The following is a 12161-nucleotide window of genomic DNA, read 5'->3' on the forward strand; positions in this document are numbered from 1 at the left end:
TTTATACAGTAACTATGCTAATATATTAAAAAAAACACAGCATATTTATACCTCCTATCTCACATACGTTATCTGTATACTATTGTTTTAATTAACCTGTTTCTATTTCCTTCTGCTCTCATTCTACCTCTATCCTCTCTTCTCATGGAGTACGACAAAAGCGCACATGAAAAAATGTGACAAATAAAGATGATCCTGATTCTACTGTTTAAAGCCCCCCCTTGCTGACTCTGACTTTGGTTCCTCTGTGTATGTGTCCCCATGGATTAAAGTTCTCAGTCGCCATGACTGATTTCAGTCATTTGGATTCCATAGAAGCCAGTATGTCTTCTATGGAAGCTGTTTGCGCAGCGAAAACGGCCTATCTACAAGCTCTCAATGCGTCCCAGACGCATTGAGAGCTTGTAGATAGGCTGTTTTCTGTTATTATTTTAAGCATTTTGTAGTGTTCAACCTAGCAATATTTTCACAAGCATTTTCCATAAAATCTATTTATTTCATATACTTTTGTATAAAAGCAAAGGTTGAACCCTCAGTCGGTGACATCTTCACCTGGTTGGCAGTATGGAGAACAGCAGGAACAATATAAGACATCATAATGTTACATTATTGTTAATTGTTTAGGAATCAGCGCTGATAGTGTGGGAGGCTCCTTTTCATACTGTTTCACAAATCACACATTAGGACTTGGTCATACAAAAATGTTTCAGTCGTGGGATTTCATTTTTGCTTTAATCCATGTGTCCCCCATGCAGGCCTGACTCCAGACACACTGTGCCCTCCGTCTCAGGATGCTAGTCCAGTGAGCCCTGAACCAGCTACTCCAGGGGCCCACTCCCCCTCGCTCCACTACCGCAGCAAGGCCCAGCATAGACGCTTCTCCATGCAGGTGAATGGTTGTTTGGGTATTGCGTGGGTGCGTGCGTGCGTGCTTCTGGGGGCAGAGAGAGGGGGAGTTATTGGCCTACCCTAACACACACACACACACACACACACACACACACACACACACACACACACACACACACACACACACACACACACACTTTCTTTCACTTCCCAGGTATAAGATTGGTTCGTGAATATGTCAGTGGGTTCAGTCTATTCTTGGCTCACACGTGTAAGCAGTAGGATACAGATAAACGTGGCCTATACAATACGCGAATAGAATGTATAATAAACATAATTTGATGTGAATTGAAGAGCCACATGCCACTTGCGAGATACGAGTTGGTCACCCCTGGTGTAAAACATAAAAGCAAGGTGATGCTGCAAACAAATGGTTGATAGTACTCTATTTATCATGAATCATCAACACATCTTCATTTACGTAATGGAAAAACACTCTGGAAAGCAAAAAATATATATATTGAAGCGAGGTAGATTTGATTTTGAAAACCAACACAAAGAAGAAAGGAACAGAATAAGATAAAAAATACATTGCCAGGTCATTAAAACAACAAGTCCTCGTCCTCCCAACTGCCAGGTGAATGGGATGAGTGGCCTTGTTAGCTTTCCATTTGCTTCTCCATTTTCCTCCTTCACCCGTCACCATCCTTACAGCACCAGACACACCGAGAGTTCACTGTTCCGCCTTTTCTAAAAGTGTCCCTGTGGAAAGATCATGAATCACCTCTCTGTCTTTCTCATACTCCACAAGGCCCAAAGTCCAGACAGTTGAGTGTATCTTGGAAGTGTTATTCAGTCACTCTGGAAAAATGTGGTACTTACAAAAGACAGAAATTGCAGATGCCACAACATAAAGGCATAACCCTCAAAATAAATCTGGAATTGATCATAGTGCAGTTGCAAAGGTCTATTGGCAACTTAGGGAGTACAGTGTAAGGTATACACAGCAAATACATTATTAGATAATACATGCATTTCTGCATATTGTTGCTGTTGGGCAGAAAACTTGTTCATCCATATTTCATGTTTTCTTTTTTTCCCCCCATAAATGAATGCCACTATTAAGTTCTTTACATTTCAATGGCTTGTTTGCTGAATATGATGTCACGCCTCCCATATATCTCAAACAGAGCAAGATAACTCTGCCTATTCTCAGAGAACCAAGCTTAACTGTAACCTAATGTTGTGTTGTTTGATGCACATAGGATGTCAGTAAGCACATCCCCACGGACATCCATCTGCCTCCCGAGTTCCTCAAGAAACTACAGATTGAGGGTGAGGACTCTCCACCCTGCAAACCTCTCAGCCGCATGTCTCGACGTGCCTCACTGGTCAGTGGCAATTATACAGTATATATATGTATCGTAATTGTCCACATGCAAAGGTGTAGTCACATATAGGTTTACACTTTTGACTGTTCCAAAGCAAAGGCTAAATGTAGATTATGTTATTTGCCCTTAAAGGGACTACACCATGCATTTTAACTTTTCCTTCTTTTGTGTGTGTTTTTGGTCTCCCCTACCTCTCTTCTATCTCCAAAAATACCCCAGTTTGAGCACTCAGGCTTTCCAGGCATATCTGGGGTTTTATGTAAATTGGTCTCAAAACAGGCCAAACTGATTTGCCCCCGCATGTGACGTCACAAGCGATACAATCCCTCTTGTTTTTCAGTTCCAACATAAAAAAAAATAAGAAAATGTTTTCTTCTTTTTTTTTTTACTTTTTCCACACAGAACCAGGAGATAACATGCATACAAACTGTCTCAATAGTGCCACGTGCCAAATCAGGACAATGTGGTATTGCAGGTGAAAGTGCTTTATAAGCCAGAGAGAAGTTAGTTGGAATGAGTATATCTGAGGCTTGATTTAGGCTCAAACCTTTTGAAAAACGTTTGAGGGAATAAACAATATGATATTAAATATATATATATATTGTTAAATGCACGGTGTAGATCCTTTAAACTTTGGAATCAGTGTGTAAATATAATTCACTAACACCGGCTAGGAAAAAAACAATTCTAAAATCTTTAATTTAGTGTATCCATTTCTCTAAACCTGCATTTGACTTTTCTTGAGACACAAAGTTCAAATATATAAAGTTTACACGCCTACTTCCTTCCTTTTATTTACAGCACTTTTGTAGTTTGTTAACAATAATGCTTTGGAAATATATACGTATGCTGGTATTGCTATAGACATATTTCATTTTGTGTGAATGCATGACTGTATCAGACAAGCGAACCATAAGGCTGGATGGCAAAAAGCTGATTTTTCTATTTATTTTTCTCTCCAGTCTGACATAGGCTTTGGGAAATTGGAGACATATGTAAAGCTGGGCAAACTGGGTGAGGTACGTGTCTGTCACATAGAGTACAGTACATACACAATGTTTTTACCAAATCCAGGCTGTCAGCCATCTGGAATGACAGCAACTGAATAACAAATGTCCTTGCTTTCGAGAGTGGCTGCATTCTTTTGAGTTGTCTTTGTACAAGGATTGCATCAACTGGTCCAAGCACGGTGGTGTACTGTATCTACTGTAAGCATTAACCATTGTAAGCTATGACAATCCAGTGATGAGTGTCCATGACACAACAGCAGGCCAGCAGTAACTTGAGGCCAGAAAGGAGCAGTGTAGTGATTGAATTGACCATTGATACGCTTGTCTGTCCATTTAACTTTGACTCAGCAGGAGCAGAGTGAGTCAAGCCTGTCTGAGATGCGAAACGCCTGTGAAATCAAGTAACAGCACAGACAGCATGGCTTAACGCTCGGTTTATACTTGAATTTGACTAAATACGGCCATACTGTATATTCTACGTTATCTTCCTTGTTCTGGTCACTTAGGTTGGCAAGATTGTTGAGACAGTCCACCTTAGATGGCTGGTATTCTGCTCAGTCCTGTTGTGAGAGGATTGGATGCAGACGTCTTTGCAAATCTCATCACAGTTAGACGCCAGCAAAATGATCATAGATCTCTCCAGAGAATTAATGCAGTGGGGATTTTTTTTCATGTCTTAAGAGCTTAGCGATTAGTAACAGACGCTCTCTGCATTGGCTACAGTCACAAGGCACAGCATCAGCTATTGGGCATGGTGGTGGAATGATGACTATGAAAGAGCTAATTTTATATTCTACCAACATAGCTTGCGGCTTGTGGCTTTAGAAGCTCTACCTCTCCCAGTGTTACGCAGCAAAGCATTACATGGCAGAAGATAATGTTAATCTGATTACAAATTGTAGATGGAACCAGTGTGTAGAAGGACACACTGTGTTCTTGCGGATCTATTACTGCATTTTCTACACAACCCCCCAAGATGAGTTAAAAATGTGTATGAATCTTTATTGTGATGCTGCTTGTAGATTCAAGAATTAACATTTTCATCAAATTAGTTTCAGCATTCCAGTGAAGTGTGCTGCTAATTATAAGGTCATTCAAAGTCTGTACTGATTTATAACTCAAATGTCACCTTTCTAACTCCATACTGTACCTCATAAGGCAAGGCAAGTTGGCCTCAAATCTTGTGGAAGTTTGTTCCAACTATAATGTGTGACATAATACTTAAATGATTCCTCGTGTTTTATGCTTCCTCCTGTTTTATTTTAACTCTGGGAACAGTTAGTAGACTGTCCCGGATAACCTGAGACTTCTTGAGGCTTCCTAAGGTAAAAAAGAGAGATGTATTTTGGCCCCAAATAAACAGGCTTGTAAAAAGGCCTGTTATGAACACCTAAGAGTACACAGCAAAATCCTGGGAAACAAATTGATCCAAATCGGCAAAATAGTGAGTATAAATTAGGCAATAGCGACTCTATTTCCTGTTTCTAACAGGCCCAGGTCACATTCAGAGGACAAACTGCTGCTGGTTATTAAGTCATACATTTATTGAACTCCTTTCACAACATTCAGTCAAAGATTATCAGAAAGTGACCCTGATTTTGTGTACATGTGCTTGCATATGTGTACGCTATGCACGCATACATACTGTATGTGTGTGCGTGCATGTCTGTGTGTTTGTAGGGGACGTATGCCACAGTGTTCAAAGGGCGGAGCAAGCTGACGGAGAACCTGGTGGCACTGAAGGAGATTCGTCTGGAGCACGACGAGGGAGCACCCTGCACCGCTATCAGAGAGGGTACACACACGCACACAAAAGCTGTTAAAACCAGACACGCTATCCTCCATTAGGTCTGGGGTGTATATAAGAGTGATATCCATAAGTGTTGCAGATCATTTCTTCTTCTACCTCAATACTTGTAGTTAGGTAGGGTGGATGTTCTTTTATTAGTGAAAATATTGAATTCAGTTTTTAAAAATAGGACTTGCACACTTTATTATCCAAAACTTAGAATTAACTAATAAGGCCTTCATCAGAACATGGTCTGAAAAATGTTCTTGATAAGACTTGATAGGGAACAGCTAGCCCTGCAGATGGCGGTGCGCTCGGCTGAGCTACACCATGGGGATTTCACTCCCCTGCCTGCATGATCCATATTTCAGGAGGTGTCTGAGCAGAGCTAAAAGGATTTTGAAGGACCCACATCACCCACATCATCCCAGTTTGTGCTGTTACCGTTAGGCAAATGCCAGCACTGTCACAAACCACTCCAATGACACAGAAATAGCCTTTTCCCACTGGCTATCACATCAGAGCTCTGGACAATGACCCAACTGCTAGGCCAACTGTCTTTAACTGGCATAAAATGTATGATTTTATATTGTAATTATTATGTGCTGGAATAAAACAGTTTTATAACACTTAATTAACCGTGCGAGTCCTCTTTTTCACACAGATTCAACCACTTTAACTTTAATCACCCTATTTTATACTTTGTCTATTCAAAAATAGCAGATCTCTTGTAAATCTTTTATTTTCAAAAATCGTGAATATATAAAAGGAATAATTCTGACATTGTTTTGAACACACATGTTATTTATATTTTTCCCTGGCACAAAATATTTTCAGATGGGGGTCCACGGCCAAATGCAATTCAATTTGGGGGTGTTTTGACATGAACATATTTGATAACCACTAGGCCTGTAAATAGGTTGAATTTGAGTAGGTTAAACCTCAACTTTAAAACCTACACCCTGATACACCCTTAGCTGGTCTAGGATGGAGTCCTGTCCCACCAGTGACTTCCTCCCGTCTCCTCTTCACTGTGTCCTTGTCAATGTGTCTAGCGAAATAAAGACAATGCCTGTCCTCTGTATGTCTGCTTATAGTGTCTCTACTCAAGAACCTGAAGCATGCGAACATTGTCACACTCCATGACATCATTCACACAGAGCGTTCCCTCACTCTGGTCTTTGAGTATCTGGTGAGTAAATCCATACACTGACAGGTAGAACACTGTGTTACTTCAGTGGATATGCTGTAGTAAATACCTGACAGCTAATCCTATTGATGTGTCTCCTAGGACAGTGACCTTAAACAGTACTTGGACAACTGTGGAAATCTCATGAGCATGAACAACGTCAAGGTGAGTATAAAAAATACATAAATACATTCTTCTTAAAATACCCAGTACATTTTATTCATAAAATGAGCAACCCAAATGGAAGTCCGGTAAAGTTCCTTCCTGCCCATCACCGTGGATACTGGGGTTCAAATCCTCCATGTTGCACCCGGCTTGGCTGGCTGCTCTTATGCAGAGTTTCCCAAACCCATTTTTATGGGTCCTTCATTTACATTATTACATAAAAAAAATATGAAACAGAATTTAAAACACTTTATTTTTCATCAATTAAAAAAACCTTTGTATTAACAAATGGTGAAAATAGCAAATCTACAAGCACATAACGCACCACAGTGCGACACATCATGTGCTTGTAGATCTGCTATTTTTACTATAAATACGGCTTTATTAATATTTTATGTATTTTTGGAAGTTTTGGTACCCGGGGAGATATTTATCTTTTGGGTCTCAAGCTGAAAAAGTTTGTGAACCATGCTCTCAGATGGGAAGCTGGGTGGGAAGGACTGCACTGGCGACTCCTACAGGTTGATCAGGGCGTCTGTTCAGTGGAGAGCAGAACTGGCATGCACTGGCCCGCTGATACTGCTCACCGCCAGGTGAAAAGAAGCGGCTAGCGGTTTCATTTGTAGCGGAGGAGACATTGTCTACACCCAACAAGTAGGGGTCAGCACTCAGCAGTGACAATATGTAATGGGTCATTAGGATATTTTCTTTAGTTACTTTACTATAGTACTTGAATAAATGTACTTGGTTACTTTACACCACTGCTTTTCTCTGTAGATCTTTATGTTCCAGCTGCTGCGAGGTCTGTCCTACTGTCACAAGAGAAAGATTCTGCACAGAGACCTCAAGCCACAAAATCTCCTCATCAACGACAAGGGAGAGCTCAAATTGGCCGACTTTGGTAGGGATGTACACCCACACACACACACACACACACACACACACACACACACACACACACACACACACACACACACACACACACACACATATGCTGGCTCACACGCTTTAAAGGTAGCTCTCCACCAAACAGACTACTTCAGACTACGTCGGATGATGTTGGATTTTTATTCATTGTTGTGTTTTAGTGTTTAAGCATCACAGAGGCATATCAGACTGTTATTACAGTACTGATGTTTTGTGTTGTCCAGGTCTGGCGCGGGCCAAGTCAGTCCCCACTAAGACCTACTCCAACGAGGTGGTGACTCTGTGGTACCGCCCCCCTGATGTGCTGCTCGGCTCTACAGAATACTCCACGCCCATCGACATGTGGTGAGTGTGCTGTAGTCTATGACCTATGGACGGTTCAAGAGTTATAGGCCAACAATGTAAAGTGGACTGTTATAGCCCCACCTTCCTCTTCATCATAGTCCTGGACTATGCGCTCAGGAAGGCCATAAGTGGACGAGAGCAGGATCTTGGCTTCACTCTTAACACCAAAGAGGTCGAGACGACACCCCTCAGTCCTGACAGACCTGGACTACGTGGACGACGATCAGCCTGCTCTGTCCCACGTGGAACAAGCACAGGAGCTCCTGAACAGAGTGGAGTCAGAGTGTGCCAAAGGTTGGCCTTCGGCTAAATGCCGAGGAAACTGAGATTACCAACCTATAACATCCTATCGGAACATCCACCTCTGACAACAACAGGAGGCACTGCTCTGAAGGAAGTCAAGGACTTATGAGCGCAGAGCCCAGGTACTTAACCCATTTAAACCGGGAGCGCATCTGTGTAACCACTTTAACCATTATTTTATACAGATAGCAGATATACAAGCTCATAGCGCGGCACAAAAAACTGTTAGGACTTAGAAGACATTTGTAGAATCCCCAGAAGCAAATATTTGAGTACAAATGTTCGCTTTAAAAAATATATATTCAAAGATTTGCACACATTTTCATGATTTTTCAAAAAAATGACGATCTACAAGCTCATAGTGCTGGCACTCGGTGCCGTGCAATGAGCTTGTATATCTGCTATTTTTGAATAGCCAAAGTATAAGATAATGGTTAAAGTGTTTAAAATCTATAATGACAGATGCTTTCCCGGTCTTCCTGGGTACCTGAGCTCATGGATCAACTCAACCGAGCAAGATCTTAAAGTGGCCAGTGTACGGAACTCCAACCTCCCGACAAATCAAATTCAGCTTCTTCTAGGCAACGGTAGAGTCTGTTCTCCTCCAGTATATGGCAGTGAATGCTGGACCCTGAAAACAACCCTGCAGTTTGGGTTCAGTGCCTTGCTCAAGGGCACTTCAGCTGTGTTGGGGGAGGAGTAAGTGGTGGTCATTCACTTCCCCACCCAGATTTTTCCTGCCGGTCTGGGGGATCGAACCGGGGATCGACCTGTCTTAAACACGCTCCTCTAACATTTAGGGCACCACTGGATGAGCCGTAGATGTTTGGTTGCCTACAAAGCACACCCAATTTTCGAATCTTAGGTATTACCATTGCAAATATCTCGCTCTGTCGGGAGATGACATGAAACTTACGGATTGTAGCTTTACAATATTATGAAGATGCTTGAGGCTGATGCAGGTTTTCTATGAAAAACACACACAGATACACAGGAACTGATCTATTTATAATCCGTCATGTTATTCGCAGTGAGCGAGCTCGTTAATCATACAGCAGAAGGCTGTATGCACATAAGCATTTTGCTCATTAGCAATTGTGCCGTGGTGAGAAAACTTGTAACTCTCTAATTAGCACCATTTAATGTGGCTACTCCGGTAACACAGTGGCAACCTTTTTTTGATCTACTTAGTGACATGTCCTCTCTTCAGATGTAGGATACAGGGAACATGTGTGTGTGTGTGTGTGTGTGTGTGTGTGTGTGTGTGTGTGTGTGTGTGTGTGTGTGTGTGTGTGTGTGTGTGTGTGTGTGTGTGTGTGTGTGTGTGTGTGTGTGTGTGTGTGTGTGTGTGTGTGTGCGCACGTGTGTGTGTGTGCTTGCGTGCATGTGTTGAATAGGATTTATGTAGGGACTCTACACTGTTTAATCAGTGAAATGGAGAAGATAAAAACATCCGAACACTGTTTTTAAGCTCCAAAAAGGTACTTTTATTACCGGCGCAACGTTTCGACCCTTTTAGGTCTTCATCAGGCTAATAATCAGTGAAACGATCATAGCATGAACCCTTCTCTTTCCTCTTCTAGGGGTGTGGGGTGTATACTGTTTGAGATGGCAACAGGACGTCCCATGTTCCCTGGCGCCACTGTGAAGGAGGAGCTACACCTGGTCTTTAGACTCATGGGTAAGTGTCCATCGTCCAGGACATAGGCATGTTACAATTATTTCATAATCGCCTAATCGCAATTTTTGAGATAATTGTTAATCGTTTCCATGTTGAACATTTTTCAATGTTCAAACATTTCTTTTAAATTGTGGAAATTGTTGACCTTGTAGATTGGCTATTTCCCCAATTTTCTGTCAAGTCAGTCAAGTTATTTAATATATTTAAGTTATTTGTCATAGCTGCCCTGTGCAATTTTTGTTTACAAAGCCTAAAAGGCAAACAGATGTTCCTATGTTCAATGGCAAAACACAATTAAATCGTTAATAGGCAATTATTTATATGACAATTAATCATCAAGTAAAAATGTCATAATCGTGACACCCTAGGTGGCACAGGGCTAAAGTACTGGCACAGAAGTAGGGTACCGTGGTCCATGGAGACAAGAGTTTAATTCATCCGTGGTGGCTTTGTCCGCCACAACTGGCCGCTATTTTCGCCAATGGCTGAATGCACAAATCCCACCTGATCACTTGCAAATAACAGCGTGGACACAGTCAGTCCTATAGCCTGCAGTCTGAACAAAGCCCATGTGTATCAGAGGAGGCATTGCGGTCGTCTACATCACTGTTTCCCAAACAGTGGGTCGGGGACCGATTTTTGTTGGTCGTGAGTTCCCTTTTTTTTGTTTCCTACTTTTTCCAAAATTAAGCACAACTTTTCATCAATTAAAACAATTCGAATCAAAATAATTTCTGTAAATAAATACAGAAGTGACACGTTGTGAATCTGCTATTTTCACTAATTCCGGCCGGTCCCAGGCAGACATCTAATTTCTCTTTTGGGTCTCGAGCTAAAACTTTTGGGAACCACTGGCCTACATCCTCCCCAGGCCAGCCGTGCAGGTTAGCAGTGGCACTGTCCACGGACCATGTTGTATTATAGTTCATTGTTCAACACAATTGGCACAATGACAACATTTTAGAGAGAAGAAAAAGTCCATCGTCCATTTTGGAGGTAATTCCTAGTACGCTACATTTGCTCACTGACACCTACTACCTAATAAAATGCAACATACACACACACGCACGCACGCACGCACGCACGCACGCACGCACACACACACACACACACACACACACACACACACACACACACACACACACACACACACACACACACACACACGGAACACAGAACAAGGAACACTGATTAAACCTATCCTGAACTTCACTGCACAAGAACAACATTAATTGTATTGGCTTCGTGGCATAACCAAGTTAGTCATATATATTAGAACAGGCTATGTTTCATTTCATTCTTCCTTCTCTGTGTTTCTTGGTGTTCCAGGGACTCCGACAGAGGACACTTGGCCAGGCATCAGCAGTAATGAAGAGTTCAGGTCTTATCTGTTTCCACAGTACAGATCTCAAGCACTCATCAATCATGTGCCCAGGTAATTAACCCCTTATTTATACTTGGCTGCGTGTAGTATCACGCACAGAAAATAGCTGATCTACAAGCTCACAACGCTGCACAGTGCAAAGTGTTATGGGCTGTGTGTGCGCATACTTTTTCTTTATCGGATTATACAGTGGAGAGAGACAGGAATAACAGGGCACTGAGGGAACATCATCAACATCATCATCTTTGCACACCTCCTTTTTTATGTTATGATATCCTCGGGTTCAACAAAACCAAGCATTATTGGCCTCGCCCCCTCCATGGCATTCACCTGGTCACCTTGCAACCATAGCCACGGAAACTAGTTATGATTGAGAAGAAGAAAAAGCGCTCTTATGAACCACCACCGACGTGTAGCTTTGGCTTTTTAATGAGACAGGCAATAACGGTACGTAATTCTCTCTCCCTCTCTCTGGTTAAGAATTACAATCATGACACATTTAAAATCGTAGCCTTTGATTAACTGATAAAGGAAATTCACACAAGGAATTAACAGGCTTCTAGCTATTTAAAATGAAGTGCGGGATGGGGATCTTAGGAACGGAGGCATCATGTGTCGTCCTGTACACACGTTGCAATATATAATCACAAACATATCATAACCATATTGCCGCACGGCAGAAAATAACACATGTATTAGTCACGGACGATGGACAGTGCATTCACGATAATTACAAAAAAGCTGTAGTTTAACAATATTTATTTTCTAAGATTGGCCTATTTTCTTTCATTTCCCTGCCCCAGTCCCATTGTTATTTATATGAAAGATAGGGGATATTGTGCTGGGGATTTATGAAGGCACTCACCTTGGGGTGTCGGTCCGATCACAATTTAATACCTCTATGCATCACAACAAAGATGGCAAGGTGGAGTTTCCAACCATTTACTGGCCAGCTCAATAACAGACAGCATACAGTACATACATGGGGTGTGTGCAGTTGGTTGGTCAAAGACACACACAGGAATAATAAGGGGAAGAAAAGTACTCAGTAAGAAATGTATGCCCAGTCCAGTTTAAATGATTATCCAGTCACTTTAGTTCTAAATGTCCATCTGTCTGCCAGTCTGC

General features: G+C 41.8%; 1 protein-coding gene across 1 annotated transcript in view; it reads left to right on the forward strand.

The window, feature by feature from the left end:
• cdk18 (cyclin dependent kinase 18) overlaps positions 1 to 12161 on the forward strand; it is a 37367-nt gene that overhangs the window by 22715 nt on the left and 2491 nt on the right. Inside the window, exons 3-12 of the mRNA XM_084062107.1 lie at positions 756 to 889; positions 2115 to 2240; positions 3203 to 3259; positions 4931 to 5045; positions 6137 to 6231; positions 6331 to 6393; positions 7171 to 7294; positions 7545 to 7665; positions 9552 to 9649; positions 10979 to 11084. Of these exons, the coding sequence (XP_083918233.1) occupies positions 756 to 889; positions 2115 to 2240; positions 3203 to 3259; positions 4931 to 5045; positions 6137 to 6231; positions 6331 to 6393; positions 7171 to 7294; positions 7545 to 7665; positions 9552 to 9649; positions 10979 to 11084 (1039 nt within the window). The remainder of the gene's footprint in view (positions 1 to 755; positions 890 to 2114; positions 2241 to 3202; positions 3260 to 4930; positions 5046 to 6136; positions 6232 to 6330; positions 6394 to 7170; positions 7295 to 7544; positions 7666 to 9551; positions 9650 to 10978; positions 11085 to 12161) is intronic.

The sequence above is a fragment of the Gymnoscopelus microlampas genome, assembly GCF_963454915.1.
Source record: "Gymnoscopelus microlampas genome assembly, chromosome: 7".
Classification (NCBI taxonomy): domain Eukaryota; kingdom Metazoa; phylum Chordata; class Actinopteri; order Myctophiformes; family Myctophidae; genus Gymnoscopelus; species Gymnoscopelus microlampas.